Raw genomic sequence first — 21,572 nt, 5'->3', positions numbered from 1 at the left:
TAATAATATTTTTTAAATTTAGGGGGCAGAGAGATGACTCAGTGGTTGATGGTACCTACTGCCCTTGCAAGGTTCCCCGCCCCCTCACCAGGCAGCTGTGAGCTCTGGGGTATCTGATGCCATCTTCTGTCCTCTGTGGGCATCGGCGCTCATGCTCGTATGCCCTGCCCGCCACAAACACATAGAGACACAATTTAAAACAACTCTAAAACTTTCTAAGAAGCAAGCTATAAAATAGTATGCTGTCGTTCGCCTTAATAATATACGCATACTCATTCGCACGGACTTACAAGAAAGACATACAAGTTACTGCGAAAAGTAAGTGCCTCTGTCGAGAAAAAACGGAGCCAACCGTGAAACAAGTAGAAGAAGAATTTATTTCCTGGTTTGTAACACACAAACGGCGTTGGTGCTTACAGTGTCTATGTTGAAGTAGAAATGTAGACACATAAACGCCTAACACGTTAGAATAGTAAACAGGGACTATTGTCTAGAATACTAAACAGAGACTATTGTCCTACAATCTACCTACACTAGGATATTCTGCACTTACCAGATTGGAGAAGGGCCTTTCAGCTGACCGTATGTCTACCACCAACTTCTGCACTTGCACACCTCACGTTACTGGAGTTGTGCCGGTCAAAGACTGGGGGGCCCTGACTGCCCTAATACAGTGTCAGCCACCTGTCCTCGATACTCCAATTGAAGAGATGCACAGTGGTGGAAAATAAAGGTTTGTTCAGTGTGGCCACGTTGGGGAAAGGAACAAATAAAGAGGTAAGAGGTCTGGTAAACACCCCACCCCAGGCCGACTCCTGTCCGTCTTTGAGGTCCTGCTAGCAGGCCTGGGTTTGCATAGATGAGAGAGGTTTGCAAAACTAAGCGCTCTTGGCCAAGGTGTGATCCCACACATCACCGTCTCGCCTCCAATCTCTCCTCAGAGGCTGCGTGATGTTCGAACTGTGGGAGATCTCTTTCTAGTACTTCCTCTGACTGGAACGGATTCCAGCCTTTTCCTTCCTCCAGCGTGAGATTCCTAGAAAAATCCCAGCTCCCTAGGGACCGTCTTTTCAGTATGCAGCTATAAAAAGAGTGAAGTGTTTCTTCGGAATATTTTCCCTTCTGCCTGGCCTGTTGGACCCACTCTACTTCCTCCTTTAGGTAGCTAGAACAGCTTTCTGTATTTTTACAGAGGGTGTCACCCAGCAATTCCCAGAACCTCTTCCTCCATCACTAGAGGAAAAATCTGCTTCCCCAAATCCCGTATCTCTGCCTGCCCTTCACGGAGCCATCAAGCTGGCGAGCAGCACACTAGACAGACTAGGGTCTGGGAGGATGGGGGGGGGGCACCTCTCAGTCTTCAGCTACAGTTTGTTCCTGACCCAGCTTTGACCTCTGTAGTCTCTTTTCCAGAAAGGTATCCTCTGTAGATCCTCTTTGATAGTCAAGGCCTATGGTTTGAAAAAGAGGTGGCGGGAAATTACCTCGACCTTTACTGGCACAAGAAAGTTTAGTGACGTGTTTTACTGTCTTCGCTCGCTACGTCGGCACTATAATCAGAAAGGATCACAGCCTCCGGGAGCAAGTCCCTCAGCGAGGCACTTCATTCCTTTCCCCCTGAGAAGCAGTTCCGTCATGGCTTCTGCCTGGTGGCGATGCACTCACCAGAGAAAGAAATGTTGAATGTCCTTTAAACTCCCACAGACGATGCCACTAGCTTCTACCTAAGCAATCTAATTCTGGAAAAAAAAAATTGTGAAATCTGAACTTAAGTCATCTGCAAATTAATGAGGTCTGGGAAGTGACACATATCAACCTGTTGAGAAGGGTGGCCCAGCCTGTTTCTATTTGTGGATTGTGTAACCGTGCATGGCAGCGTTGTATTGAAGCCAGTTTGTCCTAGCTCATGGTAAAATGCAGTCTCTTAATAGGGGAGGGCAGGCTTGTTTGTATAAGCTAGAGGTCTGAAATTCCTACTAGAAGTCTTTGAGGGCCTCTATCTGATTCTTAACCTTAGGAAACTCCGAGCCCCACCCCCACCCCGTCTAGTAGAGACCGTTCCAAGAAGTACTTGTTGGGGGGAAAAACTGATTGGATTTCCCTCAGTCTTTGTCCATGGAAAGGTTTTTGTCTTCTCATTTAGAAACAGGAACAAACCCTGATTTTATGTTCAAGATGAAGTTAAACCCTCCCGGCTTCATTTTCAGTAATTCCCCAGTTCCAGTCCCAGAGCGTCTGGGAAGCATTGGGTGTCCTTCCACCTGCCCAGCAGGGTGGACCTCCCTCCTTGAATTCTCTGCGGTTTTAGTCTTCTGCTGGCAAGGCCTTCAAGGGGAGGGGGAGGGGGGACACCTGCAGGGAAGTAGTTTGTTGGGGAGGCACGCCCTTAAACCCTCAGCTCCTTTAAATAAACAACACCCTGAAACTGAATTGGACCGCGGATGGAATTCACTTCCTCTTGGAGACAATGCACAGTGAATCCCACATCCATCCATTTACAGATGACCAGTAGAATAAAATGCTAAACTGAGTACCTTGGACCAAAAAAAAACAAAAACAAAAAACTTAAAGAACTGAGTAGTAATCCAGTAAGCAAGGCACTTGGAGGGAAGGTGAGTAAAGCAAGGCACTGAGGTTAAAAAACAAACAAACAACAACAAAAACAGCAGGAGGGGCTAAAGAGATGATTCGGAGGTTAAGATTATGTACTGCTCTCACAGAGGACCAGAATTCAGTTCCTGGCCACTTGTAACTGCAGCTCCAGAGAATCCAATGCCTGTGGCCTTTGGAGGCACATACACATACCCAGCCCCCCCCATAATTGAAAATATAATAAATCCTTTTTATTTTTAATAAAAAATAAATCCAACTGGTACATGAAGTGCAGGGACCAGGTAGTGAGGAAGGCTTTGAGCCCAGCGTGTCCCCAGTAGGGTTGTCAAGCAGAGAAGCTGTATGAATTGAGGCCAGCACACATTCAAGGACAGTGGAAGCATTGAAAGTCACCATGTAGGGCTGGAGAGATGGCTTGGAGGTTCTTCCAAAGGTCCCGAGTTCAATTCCCAGCAACCACATGGTGGCTCACAACCATCTATAATGACATCTGGTGTCTTCTTGTGGTGGGCAGGACACGAGTGGGCAGAATACTGTATAAGTAATAAATAAGTCTCTAAAAAAAAAAAAGAAAGAAAGAAAGAAAGAAAGAAAGTCACCATGTAGATACGATGTTTAGGGACGTGTGCCAGAGATGCAGTGCTCAGCTGGAGTCCCAGAGACAGAACCGCCATGCGGGATGAAGCCCTCAGAACCCTACCCTGAACAAAAGCGCCTGCCCGAGTAAGGGTCGGGTCCAGGCGGGGCTGAAATCGATCTCAGTTTGGCTCCTCTACAGCTTCTTAGAACAAAGTACATCTATCTCTGCCCAGCCACGGATCAGGAGAGCCGCCTCCTGCTGTGTGGCTCTTGGGAGGAGCAGTTCTTTCTAAGGACACAGCTTTCTATGCCACAGCCAGGGCTGTGCCTCCAGGAGGCACTCTCACCCTGTGTAAAATTTAGAAAGTATTTAAGTGAATGGTGAAATGAAGTCATCTCCCACATAATCAGTCTCCCTGCCAAAAGGAGGGGGTCCCCAAGGGCCTTTCTGCCTGATGAGCTTGAAGGGGGGTGGGGCGTGTAATGTGTATATCTTAGGGGTTAAGGAGAACAGATAGGAGACTGAAGTGGTTAAGAGCCTTCATGTGCTCTTCCAGAGGTCCCAGCAATCACATGGTGGCTTGCAAACATCTATAACGGGATCTTAATTCCTCTTCTGATGTACATAAAGATAGAGCACACATACATAGAAAATACATAAAGATAGAGCACACATACATAGAAAATATGAGTAGAGAAAACAAGCAAGCCAGGAGTGATAGTCTCAGCACTCAGGAGGCAGAGGCAGGTGGATCTCTGTGAGGTTTTTTTGTTTTAAGTTTTATTTTTTTTTATGTATACAGTGTTCTACCTGCATGTGTGCCTGCATGCCAGAAGAGGGCAACAGATCACATTATAGATGTCGTTGCTGGGAATCGAACTCAGAACCTTTGGAAGAGCAGCTAGTGCTCTTAACCTCTGAGCCATCGCCAGGACAGCCAAGGCTCTTGTATACAGAGAAACCCTGTCTTGAAAACCCAGAAAAAAAGAAAAAAAAGAAAGAACAAGTAAGATGGCCTCAAAGCCTATTAACAGTCTAAAACTCTTAAAGGTTTCAATTAAATTGATCTTAAGGTTAAATATTATTATCATTATAATTATTATTATTATTTTAAAGCAAAGCTTTTTCTTTTCTATGTAGGCCAGCCTGTTCTCAGACTCATAAATACACCTGCTTCTGCTTCCCAAGTGGTAGGATTAAGCATGGATGCCTTTTGTCATGTAATGCAGTACAGTGTGATCCAAGCCCTTTCGATGTACCTTGAGAAAAACTAGAGGAGAGGACTGGTTCTCTGTCCTTCAGTTTTTATCTACTTGGAAAAACAGAAGCACTAACTACAAAATGAGAGCGCCAGCCATTTCTGCGCCTATTCATTGGTTCTGCTTGTCAGATACACTTGATCTTGATTTTAATGCCAGGATATGATACCCACTGGGGGCGGCCTGCAGTGTCCATAAACAGTGAGGCATGGTTAATGAGCACACACAGGGAGCATCCTGCCACTATCTAATTAGTGACCAACCAGGTGACCAGGTAGGATTCAGATCAGCTCATTCGGCCCGGCCATGCCATCATCTTATTGCATCTGACATTTGCTCGGCTTCAGCAGAGCGCTGAGTATGTCTCCTGACTTGTCACTGCCTGCCCAGGCTAAGATCACAGCCGGTCTGGACCAAGAATGCCACCTTCGTTCCCTTTCAGTTTTCCTTTTCTCACAATTCCTCCATTGGGAATCATCCCAAAGCCGTCTACATCTACCGGCTGGGGCGCCCGCTTCCTCCGCCACTCTGGCAGTCACCCATTTGTTGGTGGCTCCGGGAACAAACCCTCTTACTTTATCTTCTTTACTCTCTTTCAGTCTCTCCTTTAGCAAGGTCAGGCCTAGTCTTTCTGTTGCCTGTTGATCTTAGCCCACTGCTGTCCTGGACTCTGTTGAGTGAGTTAATATAAAGATTCTTGCTCCACTTTGGACCTCCCACACTGAATAAGGTGAACAAATGGGTGGGTTGGGGTGGGAGAAAGAAAAAAAAAAGGATGGATGAATTAGAAAAAAGATGTGTATACAAGTACCTTATGGAGAGACAGAGCTACAATAGATTTGAGCTCTGTGGGCAAGCTATCTAGTGAGAGCCTCAGATTTCTCACCTATAACACGAATGATTTCCTTCTTAGCCTGGGTGGCTATAAAGATTAGCCCGTACATTGCTAGGGGAAGTGCGTAGTTAAAACAACAACCTCAAGTGGGGCCGTCATAACTACAACAAAAGGTGATAAGTGACATAGGAGAAGTGCAAACAAAGAGGGTGGGGGTTCCCGGCACCTGCAGGAGGCAGGGCCACCCATGCGTGAGAGCCCTGCGCTTGCGCACAGGGCCTCTCCCAGCCTCCAGGTGATCTGTAGTACAGTGCACCTCTAGGCTGGCTGGGCAGAGCTAAGCAGCCGGCGGCCCAGAGACGAAGAGCCGGGAGCTGAGCAATCCTGGGTGGTCAGACATTCACAAGTGAAGCAGGTGTCACCTGCAGCTCCCGCCACTAAGGCTGCCACAGAGAGGCTGTGGGAATGGTGCCTGGGAAGGACCACAGCTGTCAAGAGTTGACAAGGCTCCCAGTGAGGAATGAGGATTAGTCCCCTCTCCAGAACTCGAGAGCACGTCATCATTTCTCCTTCCGCCTCCCTCCGGATGTCTAAAGTGAAGCGTTTTTCCCTCTTCTCCAGCTCAGAGGCTGACAATGGTGGGGAGGACAGAAAGAGGATCAGCAAGTCGCCAACGGCCCAGTCCCCTACCTCATCTTTGGAGGCCGAGTCCCCGGACCAGAAGAGAAGCATCAGCCTATGGTGAGTCTTCAGTGGACTCTTTTTTTTTTCCCTTGGGCTTTTAGAGAAGCACTGGTGTGTCTAGTTTTATGGTTGTCTTTAAGAGTGCCGCTCAACTGTAGGCAAGTCATGCCCTAAGAAAACATGGCGCGCTCTTCCTTACTACCCCGGCCCTGGTCTTTGCCGTGGTACCCTCATGTCTTCCTAGCAGGCCCTTTAGCTCCTGCTCCCCAGCCTCTGCAGGGCTGCCTCTTCCTGGAAGCACTGATATGCTGAGCGAGGAAGCCGGCAGGTCTGCTGTCGGTGCAGAATGCTCCTACCGTGTGCTTGGCCTCCAGATAATGCGCACTGGTCCTTGCTTTCCTGGGAGCCACAGGAAAGAATAGAAGAGGCCACATCCCAGGGATCTCCTGAGCTACCTATGTCCTGTGACTGCAGCTGTAGAGGAGACCTGGTTTGACTGCGAGGCAGGAGGAGAGATGTAGCTTCTCAATGCATAGCTCTAAGGCTCCATCGCTGTCGGAGGCAAAACTACCAAGGAGAAGCTTAGAGACGCTTGCGGCTGGAGGGAAGAGTTTGGTTGTTAATGTTTTAGTTTTGTTTTTGGTTATTTTGGTTGGTTGCTTGGTTGGTTTGGGTTGGTTGGTTAGTTGGTTTTGTTTTTGTTTTTGTCCTGGGGATCAAACCCAGGGCAGAACACATGCCAGTCAACTGTTCTACCACTGAGCTATACACCCCCCAGTCCTAAATGTGGTTTTTAGATCTCCCCACTAATGGCAAGTGCTCTCCTCCCCATGACTAGACCTGGTAGAACCATTGCCTTCTCTCACTTTTGATCGCTGCCAGGGGACCATTAACCAAGTCCTACACTCCGCTTCATCCCTTGGCTCTCCACCTGCACGCCCTTTCTAAATCGATGGCTGAGTCGTAACTCCCAGCCCAGGTTTCCTTTTTCAGGTACTACTGCCAAATTCTCTCTGTCTTCCCTGCACTCCTTGTTTGTGGTGGTTCATCTTTCACCATCTTTTTTTTTTTCCCTATAGCTGTTTCCCAGTAGAGCATCCTGCCCCGTGTGTGTGTGTGTATGTGTGTGTGTGTGTGTGTGTGTGTGTGTGTGTGTGTGTGTGTGCGCCTTTGCAGATCTTTCACAGTGCCTGACTAGGTCCTAGTCATCTTGCGAATACTTGGGTTCATTATGACTTCCCGAGGCTTCTAAAGAGAACTGAGTGCGCATCAGTAGGAGATGTGGGAAAACCCTGGGGTATGCTGCCTGCAGTGCTGCAGAGGGGGCCCAGCTCTGGTGTTCTGCTCACACTCTCTGGAAATTCGTAACCATTTTTTGCTCACTTTCATTTTGCACTGGGCTTTCGGTCTTGCTTGAGGGCAGCTGTGGGAAGTGAGAATAGCAGGGGTGAGAGGATACCGAGAAATCAGTACTATGCAAAGTTGCTTCCCGTTGGTCAAGCCCTCAAAGCAAGAATTCACCTACCATGCAGAGGCCTTCAAAACATCTACAAGTCGCCTTGTAATTCCGTTAATGTGTATTGAGTCAATGGAAGTGACACATGCCATCCTTATTTCGTTTGCCTGAGAGTCGTTGTTGTTGTTATTTTCGTTGTCATTTTGTTTTCTTGGTGTTTGTTTATCTCGAGACAGGGTCTCACTATGTAGACCAACCTAGCCTCGAATTCACAGAGATCCATTTGTGTCTGCCTCCCGAGTGCTCCCTAGCAGGGTTGAAAACGTTCACCACCACACAGCGTTGTTTTGTTGTTATTGTTTTTATTTGAGGCTTTGTGTAGCTAAGACTTGCCCTAATGTCACTGTAGTCCCTAGGATAGCCTTAAATCATGATCTTCCTGCCTCAGTCTCCCACATTTTGAGATTGCAGTTGGCCACCATCGTTACCTATCTAAACGCCATTATTATTTTTAACATTTGTAAAAATAGTTATCTTTTCAGGTTGGATACAGGCAAATTCATAGTTTCCAAAAATAATAATCTCCCAAATTCCCAGAGAATGTATTAGCTAGCCCAGAGCTGGTCAAGTCCATCTACTGGGCATTGCTGAGAGGAGCCTTTCCTGAGACTTCATAAACTGCAGGAGAAGCCTAACCCATCATAAATTGTTCTTATAGCAGAGAAACCCAGCATCTACTGTCTCCCCGGCACCCACCATGCTGCTCCCTCTGTGCCATTTGAATTTACTCAGATAACTCTTAGACCTTCTTTGAAACAAATAGTTTCAACTTAAGAAATCGTGTAAAGCCCGGTGGTGGTGGTGGTGGTGGCGCACGCCTTTCATCCCAGCACTTGGGAGGCAGAGGCAGGCAGATCTCTTTAAGTTCAAGGCCAGCCTGGTCTACAAAGAGAGTCCAGGACAGCCGGGTCTTTGTTACACAGAGAAACGCTGTCTCAAAAAGAGGAAAGAAAGAAAGAAAGAAAGAAAGAAAGAAAGAAAGAAAGAAAGAAAAGAAATTGTGTAAAATTATGGATACTCTGTTGTTGCAATAAAGCAACTACATGGTTATAAACACATTCATGGTCCAGGATTGAAGGCATATGCAGACTCACACATCTGCTAACATGAAGAGCCAAGCTAAGAACCCCCTGCAACTGAAATTCCAGGGTTCTAGCCTCTGCCTTTAACAAGCAAGGGAAGACTTTGATTTTAAGATGCTCGTTTCTCTTTATTTTTCTTATTTTATCAGATTTAACTTGTATTGTTTTCCGAGCCTGGGTGCACTCTCTCTCTCTCTCTCTCTTACCCTCCTGCCCACTCTGTACAGCCCTGAACACTGGAGCCATGCTTCAGGATGGGTGGTCAGCTCAAGGGTGGAGCTCTCGTTGCCAGTGCCTGTTGAACCCCAGACCCTGGCTTAGAGCACCAGCGCTGCAATGATAAACAAAAAGACAAATCCATGTTGTCCTGACAACTTCTTCTTCTTTAATCTTCTGCTGTTGTCTCTAACCTAACTTCTGTGATGTAGAACAGCTAAATCATATAGTGTCTTTTTGTGTCTGTCTCTGTCTTCCTCTCTGTCTCTGTCTCTGTCTCTCTGTCTCTCTCTTTGTGTGTGTGTGTGTGTGTGTGTGTGTGTGTGTGTGTGTGTGTGTTATAGTATACTATAGCGTAGTATGCCTTGTATGCATGTTACAGGTTGGGGGAGGGGCATGAGCCCATGTGTACACATGGAGAGACCAGAGGGGAACTTCAGATGTCCTGTTCTCTCTCCATCTTATTCCCATGAAGCAGGGTCTCTCCCTGAACATGGAGCCCGCCATTTTCAGCTAGGCTGGTGGCTGCAAACCTCAGCAGTGCCGGAATTTCTGCCCAACCAAGTACTGAGACACAGACATGCCTGGCTTTCTACGTGGCAGCCAGAGATCCCACAGTATGTCCTCATGCTCGAGTGGCACTCACCCGTTACCCACTAAGCCATCTTCCCAAACCCCACTCTTGGTTTTGTTTTTGTTTTTGTTTTTGTTTTTAAGGTTTGTAGCCCAGGGTGGACTCAAATGCATTCGTTCCTGTCAACTAAACTGCAAAACCGAGTAGATCTTCTGAAGAAGTGTAGACTGTGAGCAAATGGGACAGGTAGAACAATGCTGCCTTTGATGGTGTGGAAAGGCACAGCAGCAGCACAGGGGCTCCTCTGTGGAGCACCGCCCTCTGTGGGTGGAGCACTTCCTTAGGAAGTAATGCTTTGAGTCTTCTCAGTGTGCTGGTCTCACTCTCTGGAGGTGCTAAGGGCAGAACTAGGAGGACAATGTGAAACTAAACTGTTGGGCACCTTCCTCATGCCTTAGCCTTCCATGTGCTAGGATTACAGGCATGCACTACCACGCCTGGCATGCACTCTCTTTAACAAAAAGAAAGGGGACAAAATGTCTGATGCATGTGCCCACAAGCTCCCTAAGGATAAAGACTGTCTTGTGTGCCTAAGGCCTACAGCACAATGCCTCACTTAGCTAACTCTTATTAAATATTAATAGATTGTGAAACAAAAATATTCTCTGATTGAGCTACAGCTGTATTTTCATTTAATAATGGGCCTCAAGGACTCCTCTTTCTATTGATTAAAACACTTTTGAACCAATACAATTACTCTCATGTCTCAAATGCGCTTTCTGTAGTTCATCTTTGGCCTCCTGAGATCATCCTGATCACGTGATGCTGCCAATGCCCTCAAGAGTGTAGTGGGCACTGATTAGTATCTAGAAGAGAAAAATAAATGCCAGGCTTTCTCGTGACATGGCCTAACAGTCAGGACAAAACCAATGAGTGGCATAAACAGTTCCTTGTATAATCTCCGCGGGTTTTATTTCCCCAGGTCAAAATCCAGCTTTGATGGTTCCAGTTTATTGAGCGATAAGAATGAGTGTAAAGCCGAAAGCAAGACTGACCCCAAGACGGAAAGAAAAAAGTCCTCGTCTTCCAGCCAGGTAAGGAGGGACGCAGTGTGCGTTGGCTCTGGAGGAGGCTCAGCCACTGGATCTGAGAGAAAGAATCCAGATACGCAACTTTCTACTCACCAGGGCCAAAGTAGGCATGGGGTTTAGAAAATGTGGAAGGGCCAGGCGATGCTGGGACACACCTTAAATGCCAGCACTCCAGAGGCAGTGGCAGGCGGATCTATGAGTGCAGGGCCAGCCTGGTCTACAGAGTAAGTTCAGGGACAGCCAGGGATACACAGAGAAACCTTGCCTCAAGAAGAAGGGGAGGAGGAGGAGGAGGACAAAAACAAGAACAAGAAGAAGGAGGAGGAGGAGAAGAAGAAAGAAAGAAAGAGAGAGAGAATGTGAAAGAACAGGGGGCACTGTTGGTCCAGCCTGTTAGATTCCACAGCTGACCTGTCGGCACACACGGAGACGCAGAGTGCATGGCTGTGGAACTGAGGCTGACAGCCTCATGTTTGTCTGCTATCTCACAGAATAGGAGGAGTACAGTATCCATGCATTATAATACAAACTCACCCGGTACCCACCACACAAAGAAGCAAGACCTGGGAACACACGGGTCATACCTTGTTAGGAGTCACATCAGCTCTGCTAAATACACCGAGAAAGGCAACAAAATCCAGTTCTCTGTTGCCCAATACCTTTACTGGGACCAATTTGGGGAGTTTGGGGTTTATTTTGGGGTCTGGTGCTATGAGTTGAACCCCAGTCCTCCCTTGTGCTAACGACATGCTCTGCAACTGAGCAAAACTCCTGATGCCAGTTTGCTGCAATTTGTTGTTGTTGCTTTGATACACATCTCACCTAAGTACATGAATATGTGCCTTCTAAAAACTAAACAAAATAGTTGCCACAGGCATGATATTTAAGTATTTTTATTTTCCATAGCTGTCCTACCAAGGTGTATCATTTATAAATGTTGTTTTTGCACTTCTCGATAGAGACCAGACAATAGTCAGATATTGTATTTGATTTCTATATTGATCTGTCTGTCTGTCTACCTATCTCTTTGAGACATGGCTGCCCAATATGGCCCAGCCTGGCCTTGAACATGAGGTCCTCCAACCTCAGGTTTCCTAATAGCCAGCATAACAGGCCTATACCACCATGCGCAACTATCCTGGATATTTGACGTTAAGTGTGCAGTCAACGCTATCTGTAACCATTAAAAAGAAAAACTCTGTGAAGCCCCACCCCAACCCCAACCCTCCATAGGACACATAGCTTTCATCACCTGATGCAGGCTTGAAGATGGGCAAATTCAAGTCTCCTAGGAGAGTCACAGTGGAAATCGTCATAGGAGGAAAATCCAGAGCATTTGATGCAAAATATACACGTAGGAGGCAGCATGCATTAATGCACTTTATATAAGGTGTTGGTCTATTAAACAGCTGACTTGTTGGGGCCATCTGCCATCTTAATGGCCTGATTTGTAGAATTTCTTTGTGCCAACAGAAGGCCTGGTTTTGCTGTTGAGAGCTCTGCTGGTTCAGACGGCACACCATCAAAAGCCTGCTTTCCAGAGTTCTCACGACAGTGGTTCTCAACCTGTGGGTTGAGACCCCCCCCCTTTACTAGGGTTGCATATCAGATATTTACATTATAATTTGTAACAGTAGCAAAATCACACTGATGAAGTAACAACAAAAATAATCTTATGGTTGAGGGGGAGGACTCACCACAACATGAAGGGTACTAAAGGGCTGCAGTATTCGGAAGGTTGAGGACCACTGTCTTATCACAGATTTTCTTAGAAGCATTCTAGACGCAGAGCCATCTGGCTCTCAGGTACTGTGTGCCCGTGTTCCTCAGTATCACGGATGCATAATGTCCTAACCCTGGAGGGAGGTGTCACCTATTCGGGCCTGGGATGCAGATTGTTCTGTGGTAAGCCTTTGACTAGCTATAAGTTCCTAGCTGTCCTTTATCTCCACAGTGGTGGAGACAGGTGTCATTTATAATGAAGCCATTTGCAGTGTTTTAGACTCTTGGGCCTTTTACTGCACTGGAGTGTTCTGCCCTGTTGGTCTGCCTCTGACCTCACGTGCTTTCATGGCCACACAGTAATAGTGGTCACACATTGTCCTGAGGGGTGGGGTCCCCCAGTGTGTTACCTCCATGTAAGCCTGGAAGGCAGGGAATTCTTTTGACGGCAAGCACAGAATAAAGAAACTGAGGTCCAGGGTAGGTAAATGATGAGATCATGACCACGTCCCAAGGCAAAAGTACAGCCAGAGACTTCAAGTTCAGGGTCATCTGAGTGCAAAGCTTCTGAGCCCTGAACTTTCCCCAGGGTACTTAGGTGTGTGTCGCTAGCACCTTCCCTGGTAAGAGTCCTTAGATTGTCATCTCCTGCCTTATCAGGAATACCTTTGCCCTGCTCTGATGCTCAGCTGGCCACCCAGCGAGGTGTTAATTATGTTGGCACATGAACCTATGGGACCCTGTGCCTGACTGAAGGACTGAATTGGAAATGAACCACCTTGAACTAGGGTTAAGATGCACGTTGGTTGAAAAGCCAGAGTGATGGTGTTGATGCCTGTGTTTTGTCCTCCTGTAGTACAAGGCGAACATGCACTTTCACAAGTTATTCCTTGATGTCCCAACTGAAGAGCCACTGAGGCAAAGTAAGTCCCATCTGTTTGATTGTTCACTGAAGTTACGTATGTAAAAGGCTTGTCTAAGAGAGCTGGAGATGTTGCTCAACAGGACCCAAGTTTAATTTCTAGCACTCGAGTGGCAGCTCACAACTATCTGTAAACTCTGATCCCAGGGAACCAATGTCCTCTTCTGGCGTCCTCCAAGGGCACAAGGCATGAATGTGTCACACAGACATATATTCTGGCAAATATACATACAATTAACATAATAATTTTTTTTAAAAAAAACAAACGTTTTTAAAAGTTGTCGAAGTAGCGTAGGGACCCCTAAGACCTTGGAACATAAAACAGAAGGAACAGCTGGCTCTCACTGATACTAAGCCATCCAGGAAGGTTCCACAATGACCTCCTTGCCATTTCAATTTATTTTGAAATGCTTGTGAGTCATCATGAGATTTAGGATAATAAGCCCGGGGCAGGAAAGGCTGCCACAAGAGGCTAAAAGAATGCACTGTTCCCAGTGTACAAAAGTATTCATGGGGGGGGGGTGGGCAGGACCCCCCACTATGCAGAGCATAGTGGTCACACCCACTCAGCTTCCCAGCATGCCAGCTCAGCATCACAGGACCCATGGTTCGACTCTAGCCTCTCCTCAGTGTGTGGCGTGTGCTTGCTAAGTCAAGAGGTTGGGCTCCTGCTGTGATCCCCTTGGCAGACGGTGCGGTCACGTGCTCTCCCCGCAGTGAGACCATCTATTTCCTCAGTGAGTCATTAGGATCCTAGGAAGAGAGGGCCAGGGGTGCTTATGTTGGCATGTAGGCAGTACACTGTTGCAGATAGAAGAAGCTTCTAGAGCATCATTATTGATTCCTAGAGGGCAGTGGTAAGCTTGCCCTCCTCCCAGTTTTACTCTTATTCTAAGTCTGTAAGACTTTGAATTGAAAACACATTCAAGTCTCTATGACTTTATTTTACTGAAGATGACTCTGGAGCTAGGTGTGGTGGTTTGTGCCTGTAACCCCAACGCTAGTGAGACTAGAGCAAGAAGATCTCAAGTTGAAGGCCGTCCAGGACTACATTTTTAATTCCAGGCTAGCCTGGGCTGCACAGCAATATCTTATCTAAAAAAAAAAATTAAAAAATAAGCCAGACACGGTACCACACACCCATAATCCCAGCACTTGAGGAGGCAGAGGCAAGTGGACCTCTTTGAGTTTGAGGCCAGCCTGGTCTACAAAGCAAGTCCAGGACAGCCAAGGCTACACAGAGAAGCCCTGTTTTGAAAAACCAAAAAATAGGAGCTGGAGAGATGGCTCAGCTGTTAAGAGCATTAACTGCTCTTTCCAAAGGACCCCAGCACCTACATGGCAGCTCACAACTGTCTGTAACTCCAAAATCTGACACCCTCCCACAGACGTACATGCAGGCAAAACACCAATGCACATAAAATAAAAATAAATAACATATTTTAAAAAGAAAAACCAAGTAAATAAAGAAAATTAAAAATTAAATAAAATTAGCTGAGCAAGAAGTGGTAGTGCTGCCAAAAGTAGTATATTCACATATTTCTGTAAGTTCAAAAAACATGTACAGCCAAGAGATCAAAAACAGGACAGCATTTATTACCTCTAGTGGGTAAGGAACATAGGAGTTATTTCCAAAGTGATGCCCCCTTCAAAGGAGTGGGAGCCTAGGGGTTTTATTCTGGGACACAATAACAATAGGAAATCAGTTTGGAGGCGGGGCAAGATTCTGCGCATGCTCATTTTAAGGTCATAGCTCCAAAAAGAAGGATGGCAGACACACTTCTGAGCATGCATGGGCTAACCCAAAGCCACCAAGCACATGCTTGAAGGTAAAGTGGCAGAGCTGAATGTTTCTGGTCATGCTTAGCCAGTATCACAAAGATATGGACCGGAGCATCTCTGGCTGTGCTGAACTTTCTCAGAAAGTTTCAGATGAAAAAAAACAAACGAAACCACAACAACAAAAGAAGGCAGGCCATTTTGAAGTTATATTAAATGTAGGTATTGGCCCTGAAGAGGCTTGCCCCTCTTAGTTACTAAAGACGGAATTTGGAGTGTGGGTGTATATCTGGTGACCCAAACAAAGACAGATCTTTATTTGAAATAGAAATCAGGGAAATACTAGTAGTTTGCTGAGATTCTAAATGGTGCTGTTCTACCTGTGTGTTTCTTAGGCTTTACCTGTGCTCTCCAGAAAGAAATCCTGTACCAAGGAAAGCTCTTTGTGTCAGAAAACTGGATTTGTTTTCATTCCAAAGTTTTCGGAAAAGACACTAAGGTTGGTGTGTTTAGAACAAAAGGTTAACACAGTATTCTTTACATAGTATAAATAGAAATTGCTTTATGTTTAACTATACTTACAAACATGTCCATGAGTCTGACTTTATATCAAGTTTCCTTTGTTGCGCTTCCAAATCCGACTGCTTGAAACGCCTCCAGATGCCTCTGACTTCCCTCCTCCCGGAAGCCCCACTTGCTCACTCCTTTAGTTCACACATCATCTTGTGCTTTTCCTGTCCTTTGCCCCGAATCTCTTTTATCTACACGTCATCAGAGACACCAAAGTTGTTCCCGAGCATTTCTGGGAAGTAGGCCCTAGTTACTTCTAAGGCGTTCATTAAAAACCAAAACATGAAGCTGGGTATTCTGATATCATGAGACGAGTAAGGAATTTGGTAAAAGTTTTTATTCACAACTGAATGTCCTCCAAACCTTATCTGACTTAATCAGGAAAAGGATTCCAAGTAAGGCTGTCTGCACTTACAAATCAGGGGGGGGCAGAAGCTTTGCCTGGATAGTGTGTCGGACTGAGAAGGTCATGTAAATAGTAACAGGGCTGACTATAGGATTAAGACTTCCTGTCTAGCACGTTTTCCCCACCCACAAGTACTCAACCCAGGAACTGAGTCCAGAGCAGATGCTGTAAGCACCAAGCTTCTGTAGAGCCCTGAACCCTGACGCATGAACCCCAGTGTAAATAATGTGTTCTGTTACCGTGGGGCTTTCCAGCTGTGTCCTGGTGGCTTTGGGAACCCCCAGTCTGAACAGCTCAGCGATGTGTTCCCCTCACTCCCAGACTCAGTGTTCTTTAGGCAGCCTGGAGAACTTAACCGCTAAAGTGCCCTTATAGCCAGGTGTGGATCTGAAGTGCTGTGTGTAAAGTCTGAGCTGATGTTGACTTGACGGTTCTGTTTCAGATATCTATCCCAGCTTTCTCGGTAACCCTGATCAAGAAAACCAAAACTGCCCTTCTGGTGCCAAATGCCCTGATCATAGCGACAGTCACAGACAGGGTGAGTACAGCAGCACAGGACAGACCGCCTTTCCTCTGCCTGTTGTTGCTCTCTTCTGTGTTGTTGCTCTTCTTCATTTGAGGCTTGGTTGTTGTTGTTGTTGTTGTTGTTGTTGTTGTTGTTGTTGTTGTTGTTGTAATTGAATGCATTTCAATAGCAAATTTACAGGCTCACCACAGAAGGCAAACAACAGTAAGCATGCCTTGTAAGTAGGACAACTCTGAGAAGTGTGCTGAATGCATGGAATCTACTGTGTGCTAAAAGTGCTTCCCTCACCATACAGTTGACACCAATAAGAAATTTATTCATTTAAAAAAAAAAAAAAAGATCCTGGCAGCCTGACAAGATGGCTCAGTGGATGAGAGGCCTGACTGCGCAAGCCTATAACAGCTATCAGTCAGTCTCCAGATCCACAACAGAAAAAACCATTGTCCTTTGACCTCTACATGTGTGCACTGTAGCACGCATATGTCCACACATACATCACACACACACATATAGATGTAATAATAATAATAATAATAATAATAATAATAATAATAATAGATAAAACTAAATTTAAGGCCAGATGGTAGTGGCACACACACCTTTAATCCCAGCACTTGGGAGGCAAATGCAAGTGGATCTCTGTGAGTTCAAGGCCAGCTTGGTCCAAGTAGTGAGTTCCAGGACAGGCAGGACTACACAGAGAAGTGCCTTGTCTCAAACAAAAGCAAACAAACAAAAACCTAAAGAGAAAAAGAGAGAAGTGTGGGCTAGTGAGGTGGCTCAACAAATAGAGGGACTGGCGCAAGCCTGACAGCCAGAGAGAGAGAGAGAGAGAGAGAGAGAGAGAGAGAGAGAGAGAGAGAGAGTTAATTTGAGGCTTTTTACAAAAAAACTCCCCTGTGAGCCAGGTATGTCACCAAACCTAACCATCTGAGTTCCATCTTCAGGATCCAGGTGATGTACGGAGAAAACTGAGTCCAGCAAGTTGTCTCTGACCTCCACACATGCACTATCTCTCTCTCTCACTCACTCACATACACACACACACACACACACACACACACACACACACACAGCCTCTATTTTGTACCAAGGTGCTGGAGCAGCTCCTCCTGAACTGAGCTACCCTGAGTGTGCATAGCCAGAAACATTTTCATTTAGACCTTTGTTTCACCTACTATTTTTGTAAAAGCATAAAAGCTACCTTAAAGTTCTAACCATGCTAGGTAACTGAGTACGGGTGACAAGGAAAAGAACAACAGCTTATTCTGGCCAAGTGTGCACACCTGTGATCTCTGTACTTGGGCGCTAACTCAAGAGAATCATTAGTTTGGGACCAGCCTGGACTATGTGGTGAGACAGACGAGACAGAGACAGAACACAGGGACAGGGAGAGAGGGAGAGACAGAGACAGATAGACAGACAGACAGACAGACAGATTGAGAGAGAGACAGAGACACAGAGACAGACAAAGATACATAGATAGATGATAGATATTCTGATAAAACTAGAAAACAAACTAAGATTCCTATGCTTTATTTTTTAAATACAAATAGCTGTCAAGCACTTACTCTTTGCCAGGTATGCATCAAGTGCTTTCTTTATGTTTTCTGGTTTATTTGTATGCACCCCATAGGGAAAGCATGCTTGAACAATTTCCCATTGTTATCCCCTAATAAGTATCAAAGATGGACTTTGCACTTACGACTGTCCAGTGCCGGAGCCCACAGAGCCCACCACTCTGACATGTGATGGTGTTGATTGGAGGTTACATCATTTTCTTGGTGGCAAATGAGAAGGGTCATTCAAACTCATGAAAAGAAGGCCTGAAAAAATTCCGTGACGCACACATGGAGAAAGCCAAAAAGTTTTCTCAGTCTTGTAGCTGTACCATTTACACAGTAGTAAATTCTTTCCATATATCATTTGTGTCCAAAATATTTGTCTAGCTTCGAATTTTGTTTTTTCCCCATAACTCAAAAGCATTCAGTGCAGGGGGAAATCTCCATATTAGTACCAGGAAGAACCTGGAAGTGACATGAAAAAGGGCCACCCTATTAGCACTGCTGGGAAGTTCTCAGCAGAAATTTAGGTCCGAGCGGAGGAAGCAGACCCTCTCTGGGAATCACAAAATACCTTTAAAAACGAAATACTGGACAAGAGGAGACTTTGGAGGCCCCAGCTTGTACCCGCAGCCTTGCTTTAGTGCCCTGTCCGATCCCATCTATGCTTTTAAGAAGGCACCCATGTCATCCTTTGGGAGGCTTCATTTTGCTCCATTTTTTTTCACTGTGCTAAAATTGAATTTAGGGGTTTTTGTTACTATAATAAGTGGGACATAAGAAGCTGGAGCTGTGGCTCAGTTGGTCAAGTACCTGCCGAGAGCATGAAGTCCTGGATTCAATCCCCAGCATCACGTAAACTGGGCATGGTGGTACACACCTCTAACCTCTTCACTTGGGGGTGGAGGCGGAGCTATCAAGAGTTCAAAGTCATCCTTGACTGCATCGCGCGTTTGAGATCAGCCTGGGCTACGAGAGACCCTGCCTCAAAAGGAAAAAATAAATAAAAAGGCACATAGGGGAATATACTTATTTTATTCAAGAAATAAAATAGAAATTGAATGTTCAGCTGGAAAAAATGAGGTTATAGTTTAAGAAATGATATCTGTCATTTGAGAATGTAAAAGCTAGGGATGAGAAAGATGGCTCCACCGGTAAGGGCATTTATGTGCATCTGAGTTCAATCCTCAACCACATCTTGGGAAGAGTTATCCTCTGATATCTACAGGGACACCACGCCATGTGAACATGTGTCACGCAAGCTAAATGAAGTTTTTAAATGTGTAAGAAAACACAGGTGTTTTCTTGGAACTCTGAACTCTTGATTCCACTTTACTTTCCAGTACATCTTCGTGTCCTTACTCTCCAGAGATTCAACGTACAAACTGCTAAAATCTGTGTGCGGACACTTAGAGGTGCGTATGATGTCACAATTCCATGCCGCCTTTCTTCGGGTTTTCTGAAGGTAGTTGACCTGGGTTTTCATTTTATTCCTATGATTTCAGAACACAAGTGTCGGTAACAGTCCCAACCCGTCTTCTGCTGAAAACAGCTTCCGGGCAGATCGCCCTTCGTCTCTGCCTCTGGTAAGTCACCTAAATAATGGAGCCATGGCTACACTGTGCTCACACCACAGCCAGGGCTTGGGAATAACTCGTGACCAGAGAAGTTGAGGGACAGCTGCGGAGGACAGCTTCTCTCTCCAGAAGCAGAGGGACCAAGGGAGGATGCTAACTCTTTTTCTAGTAATCTAAGAGTTGTTCTACAAGCATGAAGAAATGGATGGTGAGAGGAGAGGCTCATAAGACCTTGCGTTGTGTGCTTGTCAGTTTTGTGTGTGTGGTGCTGGGGGTCGAACCCAAAGCATCATGCATGCCAGCCGAGGGCTGTCCACTAAGCTACATTCCAGACACCTGTGCTCCTTTAAGGAGATACACAAATCTCTTTGAGGCAGACCATAACATGGCTCACAAAGGTCTGTTCAGGGTGCACACTCGTGCACACTATTGGAAACCATCAGAAACCAGGAAAAAGTAAAACCAATTCTTGTCTTCAGAGACTTTAGCTTAGAAAAGATGGGGCAAAGTCAGAAGTGACTGGGCAGATCAATTGTGCCCAGGTGGCAAATAGAGATGTTATGATTTCTTTGGACTTGACCACACTGAACAGCTCCAGTGGTAGCTCCCATTTATACACCATGTGTACCTATAATACATATAATACCTACAATGATGTACCTTGTTTTTCCAAGAGAGATCTAACCATAGCTATTAAAGATTGGCCCCACACTGATTACTGGTCAATATTTGTCTTGAATCAACCAATACAAGCCCATAGCTTCAATATCTATGAATCTTCTTCTTCATATTGAAAAACTTATCCAATTAAAATATGCTCACATTTAAAAAAATCAAAAAGGTTCATCTGGTTCTGGTGGCACACCCTGTAATCTCACTACTTGGGGAGCTGAGACAGGAGGATTGCTATGAATTTTAGCCCAGACTGGGCTACATAGTGAATTCAAGGCCAGGCTAGAATAAATAGCAAACCTTTGTCTCAAAAAAACAAACAAAAAAAAAATCATGTTTTATAGCAGTATTTTTCACAATAACCCCAAAGTAGGAGAAAACCCTGGTGTCCTTCAACTAATGAATGGGATGCATTCAGTGTAGTATGCAATGGCACACTACCCAGTCATAAAAAGAGAATGACGCGCTGACACATGCTACCACATACATGGATCTCAAAACTATTACGACAAACAAAAAGGCCAAACCCAAAAGGATATATACATTGCATGACTGCGCTTACTGATGTTTCTCAGGTCAGGGTGGATTCCCATCCCAACACACCCATTACAGTGACCCACAGCCCTGCGAGGGGAAGGGTAGGACAAAGTACACTGAAATGCCAGCCTCACCATGTGGCCGGGAGATTCAATGCATTCACGTGTGTAAAGGTCATCTTCCCATACCACCCCATATGTGGTAAGCATTCTGTAAATCATTCCTAAATGGAAGAGACTGAAGCTTTTCACTTTTCAGACTGGGATATAGCTCAGTTGGTAGAGTGCTGGCCCAGAATGCACAAAGCCCTGGGTTCAATCCCCAGGACCAAACAAACCAGGCATGGGGGCACACACCTGTGAGGTAGAGGCACAAGGGTCCAAGGTTAAAGGTCCTCCTCAGTTACACAGAGACTTTAGAACTACATGTCTCAAAAAATAAAAAATAAGTAAAAAATACAAATCAGTTGATTAAGTTTCCAACTTCTTTTCCCCTGTAAATCATTGTAAGGAATCGAATGAATATTGAGAGGACCAAAGACAGCAAACTCAAGTGCGAACGTTGCTTCTTAGTTCAGAGATGAGTCCTTCCTTGGTTGGCTGCTAAACTGTGAAGAGCTCAGCCTAATTCTGCCTTCGCCAGAGCCAGCTGGGGACACCATGTGTCTCCTTAGGTCTTAAGCAGTTCAGGGAAGCCAGTGCAGTACACATTAAAACACTTCTGCTTGTGTTCTTTACTCATGTCCTCTTCTAGTGGGATCTAATCTTCACTCCTGTCCACTCTCCTTTTTTTTAAGATTTATTATTTATTATTATGTACACAGTGCTCTGTCTGCATGGACATCTGCAG

General features: G+C 45.5%; 1 protein-coding gene across 4 annotated transcripts in view; it reads left to right on the top strand.

Moving 5' to 3' along the window:
• The window catches only part of GRAMD2B (GRAM domain containing 2B), a 94,348-nt gene that overhangs the window by 60,649 nt on the left and 12,127 nt on the right, over window positions 1-21,572 (top strand). For all 4 annotated transcript variants that reach the window (XM_084779733.1, XM_084779734.1, XM_084779735.1 and 1 more), the window contains exons 2-8: window positions 5,909-6,028; window positions 10,342-10,453; window positions 13,029-13,095; window positions 15,269-15,372; window positions 16,292-16,387; window positions 19,281-19,352; window positions 19,443-19,523. In XM_084779733.1, coding sequence (XP_084635859.1) covers window positions 5,909-6,028; window positions 10,342-10,453; window positions 13,029-13,095; window positions 15,269-15,372; window positions 16,292-16,387; window positions 19,281-19,352; window positions 19,443-19,523 — 652 coding nt within the window. The remainder of the gene's footprint in view (window positions 1-5,908; window positions 6,029-10,341; window positions 10,454-13,028; window positions 13,096-15,268; window positions 15,373-16,291; window positions 16,388-19,280; window positions 19,353-19,442; window positions 19,524-21,572) is intronic.

The sequence above is a fragment of the Acomys minous genome (genome assembly GCF_964271855.1).
Source record: "Acomys minous genome assembly, chromosome: 4".
NCBI classification, from domain to species: Eukaryota; Metazoa; Chordata; class Mammalia; order Rodentia; family Muridae; genus Acomys; species Acomys minous.
Note: the sequence above shows the minus strand (reverse complement) of the source record. Positions and strands in the feature narration are given on the sequence as shown.